This window comes from Bos indicus, chromosome 8 (genome assembly GCF_029378745.1).
Source record: "Bos indicus isolate NIAB-ARS_2022 breed Sahiwal x Tharparkar chromosome 8, NIAB-ARS_B.indTharparkar_mat_pri_1.0, whole genome shotgun sequence".
Classification (NCBI taxonomy): domain Eukaryota; kingdom Metazoa; phylum Chordata; class Mammalia; order Artiodactyla; family Bovidae; genus Bos; species Bos indicus.
In genome coordinates this window covers 70,028,858-70,045,696 of record NC_091767.1, presented here as the reverse complement: position 1 = coordinate 70,045,696, position 16,839 = coordinate 70,028,858, and the positions used below count along the sequence as shown (strand labels likewise).

The 16,839-nt window shown below is 47.5% G+C and overlaps 1 protein-coding gene across 8 annotated transcripts in view; it reads left to right on the top strand.

The window, feature by feature from the left end:
* Positions 1 to 16,839, top strand: part of PEBP4 (phosphatidylethanolamine binding protein 4) — a 225,627-nt gene that overhangs the window by 96,319 nt on the left and 112,469 nt on the right. For 6 of the 8 annotated variants that reach the window (XM_070794911.1, XM_070794914.1, XM_070794915.1 and 3 more), the window contains exon 4: positions 14,101 to 14,199. The exons of the other annotated variants lie outside the window; for them this stretch is intronic. In XM_070794911.1, coding sequence (XP_070651012.1) covers positions 14,101 to 14,199 — 99 coding nt within the window. The remainder of the gene's footprint in view (positions 1 to 14,100; positions 14,200 to 16,839) is intronic. 8 annotated transcript variants of the gene reach the window in all.

The following is a 16,839-nucleotide window of genomic DNA, read 5'->3' as shown; positions in this document are numbered from 1 at the left end:
CAATCTAACCAGCCCTTTACTTCAGTCTCTTGGATGGGAACATTAAGCCCAGCTGAGCTGATCTTGACTTCCTAGGGGGAGTGGGTGAGTGGGAGGCCTGGCTCCCCCAGGCAGAGGCCTGAAAGACAAAGGGCAAGCGATACAGCATCAGGGCCAGGAGTACAAAGGGCTTGTCCATCTCTGGGCCAGAAACCTCCTCCCCCTTCTAGAACATGGAAAATAAGCCAATGTCTTATCCTGACAGAGGAAATGGGTCAATTTGCTTCAACCAATATTTCTTAAGCACCTCCTATATGTGCAAAAACATATGCCGGGTGCTTCAGGAACAACAAAGAAATCATAGTCCCCACCTTCAAAAAAATCACGCTCTGAGGGACTTCCCTGGTGATCCAGTGGTTAAGAATCTGCCTTAAGAGTCTGCCAAGGGGATGCGCCTTCAATACCTGGTCAGGGAACTAAGACCCCACATGTCTCTGGGCAACTAAGCCCACATGCTGCAACTAAGACCTGAGGCAGCCAAAAATAAAAATAGATAATTATTTTTAAAACAAGAAAAAGAAAATCATACTCTAATAAGAAAGACCAAGAGATTTCTGCCTGAGTATAACTAGATACATAACAGATGTTGACAAGCACCCCTCTAAGGTACAAACAAAATATGTTCTCGGGGTTCAAATAGGAAGGACATCATCTCTGGTTCAAGAGGTTCAGAAGTCTTCACAGAGGAGTTAGGTAGTATTTGAGGTATGTCTTAAAGAAAGGAAAGGATTTTCCAATGAGCAGAGAGACTGGTGGCAAAGAATTTGCCTGTCAAGCAAGAGACGCCATTCAATCCCTGGGTCAGGAAGATGCCCTGGAGAAGCAAATGGCAACCCCACTCCAGTATTCTTGCCTGGAGAATTCCATGGACAGAGGAGCCTGGCGGGCTACAGTCCATGGGATTGCAAAAGAATTTGACACGACTGAGCAACTAAACAACAAGAGAGAGAGCAGTACAGATAAAGGTGCAAAAGTAGGGAAGGGGAATCACAGGGGAGATGGGAAATATGCCTTTTTTATTCCAGTGTCTGGCCATGGTGGGATCAGCTGGGCAGGATGACTGACAGCAAACAATCAAAGGTCTGATGCCAGGGTGGGGAGTTTGTGTTAAGTCATAAGTCCATGGCAAGCTGTTCTTTAGACAGATGTGTGCTGGCCAGAGCCAACTCTGTGCTCCTCTTGCCAGTCTCATTTTGGCAGCTTGGATGGGCCATGGTGTGAATATTTACCATGGAAATGGGCAAGAGCCGCAAGCCAGGGCTTGTTTTTGTTTGGCTGTTTGTTTGTTTTCCAAAGAACTGGTCTACCAAGTCAGCGCTGGCTTACTCTAGTACAAGCCAGCAGCACATGAGTAGGAAGGGAGACAGAGAGAGAAGAGGGCCAGTTAAGAGACTATTGAAATAGTAGAGGCAAGAGCTAGTTTCAGGGACTTCCCTAGTGGCCAAGTGACTCCGTACTTCAAGTGCAGGGGGCGTGGGTTCGATCCCTGGTCAGGCAACTAGGATCCCACATGGCTGGGGTGGCCAAAAACTCAATCAATCAATCAAATCCTTGCCTCAATGAACCTTTGAGGAAAAAAAAAGCTAGTTCAGACCTTACCCGAGGGTGTCAGAGAGAAGGAGGAAAAGTGAGCCTGGGTTCTAGAGAGAACCTAAACTTAGAAATCAGAAAGAATGGGGCACGATCGGAGAGGGAAGAGGCAAAAGATGATTCATCTTTTTCATTTGGTGGCTGACAAAATGTCAGGGCCATTCATAGAGAAACAGGCAAGTCAGAGGAGGAACTGGTGAGCAGGATGGAGGTGAATGTGGCTTTGGAGATGAATATGGTCGTCCGGGAACCACTTTGATTGAAGAAACGAGCCACCTGCTCGGTATTGCTTATGAGCCCTCCTTCTCATTCCCTCCCTTCAGTTCCCTTCTCTCCCTCCCACCCTCCCTCCCAGGCAGCTCAGATAATATCTCAATTCATCACTCAACAGGCAGGGATCTCTGTTCCTGCTTCCCTGCGTGTGAGGCTTTGACATTTAAATAAGTCCCTCAGCTTTACAAAGACAGAAAAGTGGCAGTGGGCCACAGTGGGGGCTTTGGTCAATGGGTAGAGCACAGTGAACTGGCCAGGATTTGAACTCACCCCTCGGCACAGCGCCAGGATCCCAGGCGCCTCCCCTCCCCCAGCCATCTTACGCGGGCAGATGCTGTGGAGGGACTGCGTCCCTAGAGGACTGGGCAGCACAGTGGCAGAAGGCACTTGATTCAGAGATGCCGGAACACGTTGCCAACAAGCACATCTTTGTAGTATGTATGTTTTAAATTACACAAGCGATCCAGAGACCTAGGTGCAGAGGAATTTGCAACATCAAACAAATACCATATTGTTATGAATAAAAGTCAACATCAAATCTGTCCCTCTTCCTCCAGACCTGTGCCTGCCCTTCTGTACAGGGAAAAGAGGGTAGAACTGGGAGGTGATGGAGATGGTTTTAAATCCCAGAGAAACCATTCCATGGCTCACAATGGCTGGCATTTATTGGTCGCTTAATTTGTGCCAGGTGCTATTCGGGGCCATTTAACTCACTTAATGTGCATAGAAATTCAAGAGGAAATCACTGTGATTATTGTGATCTCTCTTTTAGAGATAATAAATCTGAAGCCCAGAGAGTTTAGGCAACCTGCCCAAGGCCACACAGCCATGAGTAGAATTCACATGGCTAAAACATATTTCCTCAGACAGATGGGCTTAATCCTTCTGAACTTCATTTTCCCATCTGTAGACTCAGAATAATAATTTCTATTTAGCAGATGTTCCCTCCAGTGGCTCCTTGTTCCTAGTCATGTGACTGGCCACAGCAAATTATGGCCTTAACCATCGGCATGCATGCTAAGCCATTTCAGTCATGTCTGACTCTTGGTGACCCTATGGACTGTAGCCCACCAGGCTCCTCTGTCCATGGGATTCTCCAAGAAAGACTACTAGAATGAGTTGCCAGGCCCTCCTCCAGGGCATCTTCCCTACTCAGGGATTGAACCGGTGTCTCTTACATCTCTAGCATTGGCAGGCAGGTTCTTTCCTGCTAGTGCCCCCTGGGAAGCCCATGGTCTTAAATGAAAGAAAGTGAAGTCACTCAGTCATGTCCAACTCTTTGTGGCCCCATGAACTGTAGCCCACCAGGCTCCTTCATCCACAGAATTTTCCAGGCAAGAGTACTGGAGTGGATTGCCATTTCCTTCTCCAAGGGATCTTCCTGACCCAGGGATCAAACCCAGGTCTCCCGCATTGCAGGCAGACTCTTTACCATCTGAGCTACCTGGACCTGTATCACCCGCCACCTCCCATCTCCACATTCGGCTGCTTAAATCATCCTTTCTTTTCCCTCACTGACTGCCGCCTTCTCTGTGAAGACTGACCTTCTCACTACCACCCTACTGGGCCTCGACATGCTTGGTTCCCTGTTCTGTGTTCCCAGAGCCCTTTGTTTAAGTGTGTATCCCAGCCTGTCATGGTGTACTGTAGTTGTTTACATGTCTGTCTCTCGTGGTGTTTTGTGAACCATCCAAGGGCATCTCTGTAGACTCAGTGTGGGGTGCAGCCCCAAGTAGCTGAGGAAACAGGGCCCTTCAGCCTGAACAAAAGGTCACTGTGAGACTGTGATCCTTGCTTCAAATGTCTGAAGGGCGGCCATGTACAAGAAAGACAGGACTCATTTTATGCCAGAAAGAATAGCTGTGAGTTTTAAGGGCAGCTTCTGGCTCCATGAGACGTAGCCCTTTCTAACAATCTGAGCTGTACTTGAATGAGTCGCATCCCCCCAACTCAGGGAGTGAGGGACACCCACTGCTGGGAGCGCCATGGAGTTGTTAGATGTTTGCTGGCTAGATTTGCTTAAGGAAACTTGGCCCATTTCCTGCTGCATTCCAGGGTTCTGTAATCTGTCCCACTCCCAGGCAAACTTAGTCCCTTTGGGAACACAAAAAGAGGGAGAGTTAGAAGGAACAGTTGTCTCTATATGCACTAGCGTCCCTGTCCAGAGCTAGATATGTGGAGAGCTCAGCCTCTCTGTCTCCAGACAGTTGGAGACAGGCCTTGAGGAAGCAGTCTTCTGGCTGTGAAGGTAACTGCCACTCCAGGGACCATTGAGAACAAACTCTGAGAGCATTTGTTCACAATAACAAAACTTGACCCATGGACATTGCTTCACGGTCTTAAAAATACTTTCACACCTTTAACTCATTTTTATTTTTAGAATAACCCTGTGGTGTGGGACACATATTATCGCCATTTTGCAGATCCATAAACCGCACCTTGGTGTGCATAAATGACTTACCTCCAAATGTACAGCATGTACAAGCAACAACTGGGGCTACAGTCTCTGTCCTCTATCATTTACTTGAGTAATCTTTTCACAACATCAGGATGCCTCTCTGAAATTCAGCCTCTGACACTCAGTTACCAAAACCAGCACCAACAACTGATGTGCATGTCAGGTAGGAATGTGTTTAGGTACAAGGAAGACAAACCCGTACCATATGAACTTACAGGGTTTATTTGTTTTGTGCAACAAGAAGTCTAGGGATTGGCAATCGTGGGCTGATTCAGCAGCTCAGGGACCCAAGTTCTTTCTGTCTCTCTGCTTTGCCATCTTGAGCCTATAGGTTGAAGTAACCTCATGTTTGTCCTCTCTTGGCCACAGAATAGCTGCTGCACATCCAACATCACATCTACATTTCAGGCAGGAAGAAGGAAAGGGGGAAAGGGGAAAAGGCAATGAGGGTCTTCTCTTAGTAAGTCTTTGCCTTTTTTTCCGGAAGAGATCCCTTTCCAGGGACTTTCTTCTACCTCTTCCTGGCCAGAACATGCTCCCTTGGTGCAGAAGAAGCTAAGGGATCCAGTATCACAGCTTTCCAGCCTCTGTAGTAGAGGGGTCAAGGAAGAAGGACAGCTGATCCACAGTGACTACACAACACCTCCTCCCAAATATGTCAAAGCAGGGCATGAACCCCAGCTCCCAGGGGCATGAGCCTCTGTCCACACAGTCAGGGAAGTGTCTTTGTCAGCACCTCTGGACAGAAATGTTGTTCTTCTGGATGCCAGCCTGAAATGTGAGTTAGTCCTCAGGGATGAAAGGCTTTAGGCTCAAGGGCAACTCCCGGCCTGCATCCTGGTGAGCCCATCAGTCCTGGTGAGGAACAGCTGTTACACTCAACCTCCCCCAGGAAGAAGGCTCTTAACTAGATTTCCCATACAGAACTGTGTGGAGGAGGTTCAAACACAACCAACCCACCATAGGCTAAATTTGTACTCCAACCAACCTCATAATGAATAGTAGGAGACTCGTGTTTGTGACTTCAGCTTCTAGATTCGGCGCTCCAGCCCCTCAATCTGCAGGGCCCCAGGCACCAGGGACCCCGGCCAGGATCAGGGGAAGCCCGCCCTCTGTATAGAGAGGGCACATGGTCTTCCTTGAGTGTACACTAAGAAGAAGGAGGGAAATCTGGGTTTTTTTCAGTCAGTGACTGATTTGGTCAAGGACTTGGGGGAACCAGTTTTCAGGGCTGTGGTTCTCACCTCTAACTCTACATCAGTGTCACCTGGGAAATTTCCACATCGACGCTAATGCCGGGGCCTCTCCACCTTGGCAGTTTGGAAAATCTGATATTCTGATTCTGATATTCAGGCAGGGGTAAGGAGTACTGCTTTGGAGAGGATGGCTCTCCATTCAACTTGACTGTGAACCCTTAACCTTAACAGATCAGCTCAGTCCTTCATTCTAGGACAAGTGAGGGCTGTAGGCCACAAGCCACAGACATAATGAATGAAAGTCACTCAGTTGTGTCCAACTCTTTGCAACCCCATGGAATAGTCCATGGAATTCTCCAGGCCAGAAGACTGGAATATAGCCGTTTCCTACTGCAGGGGATCTTCCCAACCCAGGGATAGAACCCAGGTCTCCTGCATGGCAGGTGGATTTTTTACCATCAGAGCCACCAGGGAAGCCCAAAGCCACAGACATAATCATATCAGAAAATGAGAAAAAATGCAATGCTAGCTACTCCCCAGTTTCCTATAGTCTTCAAATGGGCTTGGTGGATATCTGAGTCACAAGAAGTCAAGGGCCCCACTCTAAAATGTACCTGGGGTTTGTCGGTTTGTTTGTTCAATATTAATTTATTTATTTGGCTGTGCCAGGTCTTAGTTGTGGTATGCAGAATCTTTAGCTGCAGCTTATGGAATATTTTTTTAATATATATATTTATTCATTTGGCTGCCCCAGATCTTAGCTGCAGCACGTGGGACCTTTGACCTTCGTTAAGGCATTCAAGATTTATTTATTTTGGTTACAGCATGCAGGATCTTAGTTGTGGCATGTGGGATCCAGTTCCCCAAGCAGGGATTGAATCCCAGTGCTGGCAGTGCAGAGTCTTAGCCACTGGACCACCAGGGAAGTCCCCTGGGATTTGTTTTCATTGGCTAAGATAAGATATGCAGATGGAAACAGTGGTCATGAAGGGAGCAGATTATACTCACAGATCCCTAAAGACGGGAGTCACGGCACACCACACAGGGCCACATGGGGAAGCCCTAAGGTCCATCAGGAGGCAGAGGGAACAAGGAGAAAGCATGGATGAGAATGCTTATAGTGATTTTTGTGGCAAAAAAAAATTGACGAGGGAGGTAGACACGCAGGGTAGACACGCTCGGGATTGGCTGGTTTGGATAATTCCGGCCGACCCTGAAGCAGAGGAGCTGACCCTGATTGTCTGGAAGCTGACCCCCAGATGAGTAGGCCTGAAGGATAGTGGCTCGGCCCGATAAAGGGGAGGATGTAGGCTCTGAATTAGTAGATTTGCACTTGAAGAGCCTGCTCTCAGTTATGAGTGTACTGTCTCTGGGAACCAACAGCCTCTCCAGGGACAGCAAGGTGCCAGAGGTCAAACCATCAGAAAATAAAAGATGTGATTAATATCAGCTCCACCTTCATGGCACTTCTAGGACTCAGGACTGTTTACTGAAATCCTATCATATTCTGTCCAAAGAATACTTTCTAATTCTCCTCTCTGGGAAAGGCAGGCACACACAGATTCTTCAAATGGCAAGGTGGAAAGAGGGGTCCTCAGAGACCCCAGAGCACGCCTGCCCATCAGGAAGGCCCCTCAGCCTGGGCATCTCTGAATTCCAGAAGGTATGGCACGCTGGCCTGCCTCTGGGAATGACCACTCTTGTGCCATTCTGTGTCCCATCCCTCACATGAATCAGCCTAATCAGCCCTCATTGGATGTTGCTGTACCCCCTAGGGTCCACCCCTCACCCCACCACCTGTCTCTAAGTCACCCCACACCCCCATTCACAAGCCTCCTTGGCATATAGGACCTGGCCCATCTGCACTGTCAACCCCCTCTGGCCCCCTCCATTGCCCCGCTAGTTCTCTGTCCCTCAGCCTTGGGGACTCCGTGCTCAGACACAGAACGACTTGCTATTGCCTTTCATGTCTCCATGGCTTTGTACATGCTGCTTCCTTTGCCTGGTGTGGCCTTCCATCCTGGGCAGACTTCCATTCCTCAGGAGCCAGCTCAGAGGTGCCATTCTCTGTGAGGCTTTATTCAGTCACCGCATGGCAGAGTTGATAACCTCCTCAAGTTTGCTTCTGCGGGCCCAGCAGTGTGCCTGCTGAGTCCCAAGGGTGCTCAGATTCTTTGCATGTGTATCTAGGTCCCCACTAGGCTACTGTCTCCTCAAAGGTAGTGGCCACGTCTATCTCATTTCTTACCCTCAGCAGCCCCTCTCATGGTGCTTAATGCATGATAAGGGCTTAGTCAGTGCTTGTGGAATGAATGAATGAATGAATGGGTGAACAGCTGAACCCCTTGGGCCAAGTGCAATCATTATTTCAGTTACTCATTCAAAGATATTTATTGAGTGTCTTCTACTTGCAGGACCCTGTAATCTATGCAGGTATAGAGGTAAGCAGAAACAGACACAATCCACACACTCAAGAAGGTCTTAGTCTTGTGGGGAAGTGAAGTGTTAGTCCATTAGTCATGTCTGACTGTTTGCAACCCCATGGACTGTAGCCCACCAGGCACCTCTGTCCATGGGATTCTCCAGGCAAGAATACTGGAGTGGGTTGCCATTCCCTTCTCCAAGTCTTGTGGGGACACAGATGTGGCAACAGGGAGCAAGGACAACTCCTGGGGTTTAAGGGGCATGAGAGAACACATGCCAACACCGGAGGGCGCTAAGGGGAAGAGGCCCTGAGGGGAAAGGCAGGCAAAGGCAAGAAAGTAGAGCAATTTACGGAGAGACAGAGGATGACGTGGCTTGTTATTTAGCAGCATTTCCAGAGGGCAGCGTGGAAGGGTTTGGAGGTGGAGAAAGAACAGAAGAACTCTTTTTCTTGACTCCAAGAAAGAGAAAGAGCATCTGGAACATGATGGTGTGGTGAGGACCAAGGGCTGGGAAGGAGATAGTGGGGAGGGGGAGGTCTTTGAAAAGATCTGGATGGCAGGCAGGGAAATTTGGGCTCAACAGGTTCCCTGAAGGAGGCCAGTGGAGCAGGGGCCCGAGAGCCTGGGCGTGGAGTGTCCAAGGGTGCTGTCTGCTCGCCTGAGTTCGTGGCTATCCCTGTGGTTGATATTTCCCTACTGGAATAATCAGAGTCATGGTGAGTCACAGGAAGAAGACAGCCCCAAGTACAGATGATGGTTGAGGGCAGACACCAATGGTTCAAGGATGAGGCAAATCCAGTCCTGGCCACCTTCTTTCCTTCCTTTCCATTCTCCCCACCACTCACATTTCCCATAACTCTCGATTGGGATACAACTACTAAAATTCCTTCTAGAACAATAAGAAGATACATTTTAAAGGGACAAAAGATTTATACAGTCATTTCACCAAAGAAGACTTACAGATAGTCAAGTAAGACATGAAAAGATGCTCAACGTCACTTGTCAGGTAAAGAATCTGACTTTGATTCAGGAGACCCATGTTTGATCCCTGGGTCGGTAATATCCCCTGGAGAAGGACATGATTACCCACTTCTGTATTCTTGCCTGGAGAATCCCACGGACAGAGGAACCTGACAGGATATAGTCTATGGAGTTTCAAAGTCGGACATGACTGTGCAACTAACACACTGTCATTAGGAAAATATAAACAAAAAACTCAATGCGATGCTGCTTTACACTTGCTAGAATGGCTATAATCAGACAGACGGATGATAACAAGTGTTGGTGAGGATGTGGAGAAATTGGAACCTTTATACACTCCTGGTGGAATTGCAAAATGGTGAGACCACTTCGGAAAACAGTTTGGCGTTTTTTTTTTAATATTAAGCATAAATTTACCATATGTCCTAGCGATTCCACTGTAGGTATTTTCCCAAGAGAGCTGAAAACAAATACCACACAAAGACCTGCAGCAAATGTTCATATCAGCTTGATTCATAATAGTCCCAAAGTAGAAACAACCCAGATGTCCACAAAGTGGATAAACAAAATGCACACCAATACCCACTCAATGGAATACTCTTTGGCAATTAAAAGGGATAACCTGTTGGTATATGCTACATGCAAAAATGTTATGCTGAGTGAAATAAGCCAGGCACAAAAGACCACATGTTCTATGAGTCCACTTATCCAAAATGTCCAAGAAAGGCAAAAAGGAGATTATAGGGACAGGAAATGGATTGGAAGTTGGCTGAAGATAGAGGCAGAAACAAGTAGTGATTGCAAATGACACCAGGATTGTTTGGGGGGTGATGAAAATGTTCTAAATTTAGTGATGATTGCACCACTCTATTAATTTACTAAAAACTGTTGAAATGTGTACTTTAAAGGGGTGAAGTTTGTGTTAGGAAAATTATACTTCAATACAGCTGTGTAAAAACCTCACTTGGACAAGCACAGATCTAATGCTCCTCCTGTGTTGTCATGATCATGCCAAAGCATGTGATCTGTTGACAAGGCTTCAGGTGTCTCTCTTCAAAGCCCAGGACGTTGGTCTGCCCTGCACCTAACTGACCTCCAAATATGCAGTGGGGATTCCCTGGGCTCTCCCTACCGTAAAGACAGAGCCATACCTCTTTACCTCCCAGCCAGATAGAGGGAGATGAGAACTAACATCTCTAAGATAATGCTATGTGATTACTATACATTTCATTTGATTTTATCTTTTCAGTTTATTTTTAGCAGGTAATACATTCACATGGCTGAAAAATCGAAATGAAAGAATAGGCACATAAGAGAGATTTCCATCCTACCTCTGTTCCATCTACCCATATCCCACCACCACCCACATCTTTTTTTTTTTAAGTATCTTTCCAGAGTTTGTTTATGCAAATACAAACCAATGTGAAGAAATAGTTTATTTTTTCTTTCTTATGTAAAAGTAAGGTGCTAGATTAAACTGTTCTGCACCTTGCTTTTTTCACTCATTTATCTTAGAGAGTCTTTCAGATCAAATCTGAGAGATCTTCATTTTTTTTCCCAGCTATAAAGTGTTCCGTTGTGAGTGTGTATCAGTGTTTATTAACCAGTCCCCAGCTGATGGATGCCTGTATCATTTCCAACTTTTGCTATTATAAACATGGCTGCAATGAATACCTTCTACAAAAGTCACTTCATAAATGTGCAAGCTATCTTTTGGGGAAAATATTACAGAAATGGGGTTGCTGGGTCAAAGGATAAATTGGCCTCGTTTTTGCATTCCCATGGCAATGTAGGAAGCTTCCTCACAGCCTCGCCAGCAGGACGTATTGTCCAGATCTGGGATTTGCAGAATGCTTCATAGGGGTGTTGATTCCATCCTGCTTTCTTCAAGTGGGATTACTTTCTATTTTATATCTCAGCTTGTGGGATCTTTGTTCCCTGACAAGGGATCAAACTGGAGCCCCTGGCAGGGAAAGTGCCAAGTCTTAACCCCTGGACCTCCAGGGAATTCCCTTTCTGTTTTAATTTAAAGTTTTATCTTTTTTTTATGTGTGGTAAGAACATGAGATCTACCCTCTGAACAGATTTTGAAGTGTACAATACAGTGTCATCAACCACAGGCACAGACTTGTACAATGGATCTCTAGCACTTATTCATCTCATGCAATTCATACTTTGCACCTATTGAACAGCAACCCCCCATTTCCCTCTTCCCTCTGCCCCTGGCCACCACCTTTCTGCTTTCTGCTTCTATGAGCCTGACTGTTTTAGATACCTCGTGTAGACTGAAGGCTTCCCAGGTGGTGCTAACGGTAAAGAAGCCACCTGCCAATGCAGGAGATGTAAAGAGACGTGGGTTTGATCCCTCGGTCAGGAAGATCCCCTGGAGGAAGGCATGGCAACCCACTCCAGTATTCTTGCCTGGAGAATCCCCATGGACAGAGGAGCCTGGCAGGCTACAATCCATGGGGTCCCAAAGAGTCAGACATGGTGGAAATGATTCAGCACACATACACACACACACAACCTTACTACATACCTATGGTATACTCAATTTCTCGCCTCCCCAAATGACTACTTCACAGCTTCTCTGTTCCCAGACTTTCTATAATCCCTCTTCACTGATGATCTTGCCTCTGATTTACTGAGAAAATAAAAGTAACCAGAATCCAATTTCCTCATTCTTCATCACATCTCTCATGCCCTAACATCCAAACCTGTATCATCCACCGATCAAAGTCTAGGTCCTACACTTTTGCTCTGGATCCTGTCCCCTTCCACCTTCCCAGAGTCTTGGCTCTTGCAATAAACCCCTTTCTTCTCTCTGACATCTATGCCTCGCTTGCCACTGGATCACTTCCGTCAGCCTGCAGACACGCCTCACTGTCATCCTTCTTTTTAAAAATTTAAAAAGAAATAAATCTCTTGACTCTTCCTTCCCATTTAGTAACAGCCACTCTGCATCTTAGCTGTCCTTCACACTACAGTTTCTCCTTTTATCATCTTTCATAACTATCTTCAGTTCCTCACCTCCCATCTCTTCACCACCTGTTCCAATCAAACATCGTCCTTTCTACTCCACTGACACTGGTCTTGCCAAGATAACAGAGATCTCCATGTTGTCAAGTCACGTTGCCACATCTGTGTCCTTGTCTTGCTCTGCCTTTCAGTAGCATTCAACATACTTGATCAATTTCTCCTCCTTGACACATTTTCTGTGTCAGCTTTCATGATACCTTCATTTCAGGTGGTTCCTTGTCTCCCTGGCTACAGTCTCCTTTGCTAGATCCTCCTCTCCTCTCAGTGTTAGTATGTTCTAGAGTTCACTCATGAGACCTCTTTTCTTCCCCAAGTCTAATCTCTCCATGAATCATCTCATTATTCTGCGATGAATTTAAGGACCACCTTCAGTCCTTGGGATTCAATGACTTAAAAATTCATATATCCATCCTGACCTCTCCTCCAAACTCCTAACTCTGACTTAGATACTTGTTTGACTTCAAGAGGCATTTCAAACGTAACATGTCCAAAACAGAACCCTCAGGATCCCCCTTCAAACAGTCTCCTCTGCAAGTCTTCTCCGTGGCCTTAAATGGCTCTGTTCATCCAGTTGCCCAAGCCAAAACCCCAAGTCCTCCTCCATTTCTCTTTCCCTACCCTCTCCTCCCTGCCCTACTGTCCAGTCCACCAGCAAGACCCACTGATGCTCCCCAAAAATACTTCCCCAGTCCACCTACTGGCTTTTGTCTCCATTGCTACCATTCTAGTCCCTAAGCCATCATCTTGCCATTTACCACTGCAGCAGCCTCCTGTCTGGCTTCCTGCCAACCATTCACTCTCCATCCAGCCATCAAGACCACTTTTAACAGTGTAAACCAGAGCATATCACTGTCCTGGCTAAAAAATACCCTCCAGTGGTTCTGCATTGCACTTGGAATAAAACCCCAGCCTCACCCAAGTCTGCAAAGCCTTCTGTAGCCGGAACCCCATCCATCTCGCCAACCTCGTCACTCTTCTGGCTTGCCTCTAGCCACGTGGCACTTTTTCTGTTGCTCAAACCCTCACTCCATCAGCTTCATGTGACATCATGTGATGAAGTAGTCACACATCAGTCACATGAAGGCCTTTTAGAGGTTGTTTCCCCTTCTTAGAAAGCTTACTCCCTCCACGTCATGTCCAGCTCTTTGCAGGGTTAAGCAATGCATGCATTGCACAAGGGCCCCCAGGTGAGAAAGCGGGGCGTGTTGTTGTTGTTTAGTTGCTAAGTCTTGTCTAACTCTTTCCTGACTCTATGGACCGTAGCCCACCAGGTTCCCCTGTCTGTGGGATTTCCAGGCAACAATACTGGAGTGAGTTGCCATTTCCTTCTCCAGAGGATCTTCCCAACCCAGGGATCAAACCCGTGTCTGCTGTATCGGCAGGCGGATTCTTTATCACTGAGCCACCAGGGAAGCTCTTACTCCCTCCAACCCCACTCTATTTTATTTTGTTCATAGCACTAATCCCACGTTGGCATTTCCTTGGTTTTTGTTGTTTAGTTTGTGTGTGTGTGTGTGTGTGTGTGTCTTACCTAGAGTAAAATCTTCCTGAAAGTATGGGTCACACTGTCTTGTTCTCTGCTGAACTCCCAGTACCTATAACAGCTTCTGGCCCATAACAGGTGTTTAGAAAATGTTTGTTGAAGGGATGAATGAATCTGAGCATTCCTTGCGATTGGTACAGCTCCTGACATGGATATACTAAGCTCACGTATTTGCTGAATTAATGGACAGGTTGCTCCAACTCTGTGTGTGAGCTTCTTGAAAACAGAAGCCCTATTTCCTTTCTTTCTTCCCCAGCTCCTGGCATGATGCTAGGGACTTCCAGGTGCTGGGTAAATATGCTTGCTTGATTGATTGTTCTTCATAAAGGGAAAGCCAAACTATTAAGCTGCCAACCTAATAGACCAGTTCTCTGAGAATCAGCATGTGACACAAGAGGAAAGTCATAAGAATAGGGCTGAATCAAGTAGAAAGCTCCAGGGGTGGGTCAGCCACTGTTGGCTGGAATTGAGGTAAAAGGAGTGTCTGCACCTTGTAGATTTCCTATCCGAATTCTAGCCACGACACTACACTTGTTTCTGGTGCATATGTTACAGGATGCAGCCTACATCCTGGTGATGGTGGACCCCGATGCCCCCAGCAGGTCTTCTCCCAAAGCTCGATTCTGGAGACATTGGCTGGTGTCAGATATCAAGGTAAGCAGTGCCAGAAGGCACTTTCAGACTCAGCGGGCACTGGGGCCAAAAGATGGTCATTCTCAGCTCTCACTTGGGTTCTCAGCTCTCATTTGGGAGGGTCAGGGACCCTGCTGAGCCAGGACTTCTGTGTCAGGTCGCCCCCAGCACCCAGCTGTCACAGCCTTGCACTCGTTTTCTAATAATTTCAGAAAATATCCCCGGATCAGTGATACATAGGTAAGCAGGTTCTCGGGATAAGTAGGGGTGGAGCCCCAGTTTGTACTGTTTTCCTGCTTTCTGTATTGTAAGGACTCCCACTGTCACCAGTTTCAAGTTACAGTGATTTCATAACTGAATCGCAAATTTTCTGAAACTGTAGCAATGGCTTCAGCACACCACTGCCAGGGGCCTGGGTTTAGGGGGGCACCAGGTGATTCTATGTGGTCCTCATGGCAGGGGACTCCTGCAGGATCTGCTCCTGATGGGCCAAGGGGCATGGAGGGGGCCTGGTGATCCATCTCTTTTTCTTCATACGGAAACAAATGACCTTCCCTTATTTTCCCTTTTGTCATCAGCCATAATTAGAAAGGTGCTTGGCTCCGCCTTTCCAGAGTTGGTCTGAGGAACACAAATCCGGTGGCTTGTTAAAGGGGCATTAGATGAAAAAACCAAAACCAGAAAGGCTCTATTTCCAGGCAAGTTTTGGAGACTCTGGGTTAAACTGCATTAATCCCATTCCTCACTGAAGGGCTTTTTAGAGCTTTTAATATCCTAGTATGCGTTATATAACATGCATCTATTTTCCCATCTCACTTGACTGTTGAATCTTTTGTTCACAAGCACGTGGCAATGCACTAGGGGAAAATCCACACTATCATCAGACATCCATGTATTTCTGCCTGGAAAGCCTGCCGATGGCGTTTGCATCACGTGTGCAAAGGCATCAGCCTCGTAAGATGGTGGGAACCCAGACCTAGAAAGACTAAGTCTGGATCCAGCCTGGTTCCCAACTCAGTGATCTCCTCCATGTCGTGGAGACCCTCAACGGCATTTCATCTTTATCCGTAAGATGAGAACCATGTTAACTCTTCTGTAGAGTTGTCATGATCCTCCAATGAGAGCGTGTACTAAGAGCAGTCTCTAAAACACAGCACATACCACAAATATAGGGACTTCGTATTTTTCCTTCTAGAGCTGTGGGGCAGAGGGAGGGGTATCTGTCTGAACTAGCTGTTGACTCTCCTGGTCAAGGCAGGGCTTTTATAACCGCTGGAGTGGGGAGGTGGTGGGAGGGTTACCCTGGCAACCAACCTCCGCCCAGTGACCACAGATCCTTCGCAGGATGCTCAGGGGGACAGCCAGTTCTCAGGGGCAGCCCCAGTGACAATCTAGGTAGTGGCTCCCTCCAGGGAGACTTGCAACAGTGGCTTCCAGAACAGAACACAAGCAGGGCTGAAGAAGGAGGGCAGAAGCAGTGCTCCCACACCCTCCCCTGGCCAAGCCCTGCTCTCCAAGAACCTTGGAAACACCATAAACCTGTGAAAGGGAAGAGCAAGGGGAGATTCCTGCCATCAGGGGAGGGAGGGAAGCTGAGAGCACGAAAGGGAAAGATACTGGATCCTGCCGCAAACTAGAGCAGAGGCTTTGTGTACTCAGGACTCCCCAGCAGCCACGAGGGAGTGAAACTCTCAAGAAAAGACCATCACACTGGTCATCATATTTACAGTCTGCGCCCCACGCATAGGGCTGCCTGTAAGAAGGTTCTGTGGGCAACTCTGAGGCCCGATTTCAGAAGCTGGAATGTAACAGAATGTGATAATGCATGCATGTTCAGTCGTATCCAACTCTTTGCGACCCCATGGACTATAGTCCTCCAGTCTCCTCTCTCCATGGGATTCTCCAGGCAAGAATACTGGAGTGGGTTGCCATGTCCTCTTCCAGGGTATCTTCCTAACCCAGGGATCAAACCCATGTCTCCTGCATCTCCTGCGTTGGTTCTTTATCCACTAAGCCACATTTCAGAGTAGAAGGCTCCTTAGGGTCATGAGGTTGCCTCTTTTCCAAGCCTGAAGTCTCCTCCTGCCCACTCCTCTCCCCCAGTACAGGACAGGACAGTTTTTTCACACCAGCCTTGTGGTGCAAATGTGGTTTCAGCCCTTACAGCCCAGCTTAGAAGCAGAACAGGTGGCAGGTGGCAGCTGGCCGGCGGGACCGCTAAGCCATAGACTTACCAGGGCCACCTGCCCGGGTACAGCCCTCAGCCCTCTCTCTCGGGCTGGAGGAAGCTTGGGTTTCCGCTGCATTGTCACCCACTTGCCCAGATGCAAGGGTCCAGCAGGAAGCAGCAGCTCTCCCCAGTTATGTCCACTCAGCCTGACCACCGGCCCCCGTGTTCCGCCAGCTGCACAGCTGGTATAAAAACCAGACTGGGGTAGGTCTCAGGCCGTGGATCTCAGCCAAAAGAAAAGAGGGCGCTGATCAAACTCAGAAGCACTTCCTGTGTGTTCCGCTACAGCTGAGTCGGTCCCCAACATTAAAGCACATTTAGATCAGCTAGCAAGCTTGTTAAAATGCAGATTCCTGGGCACCCCTTGGGTCAGGAGGGAACAGGACATCCACACTCCACAGGCATCCAGGAGGGGTTTAGCAGCTGGAAGG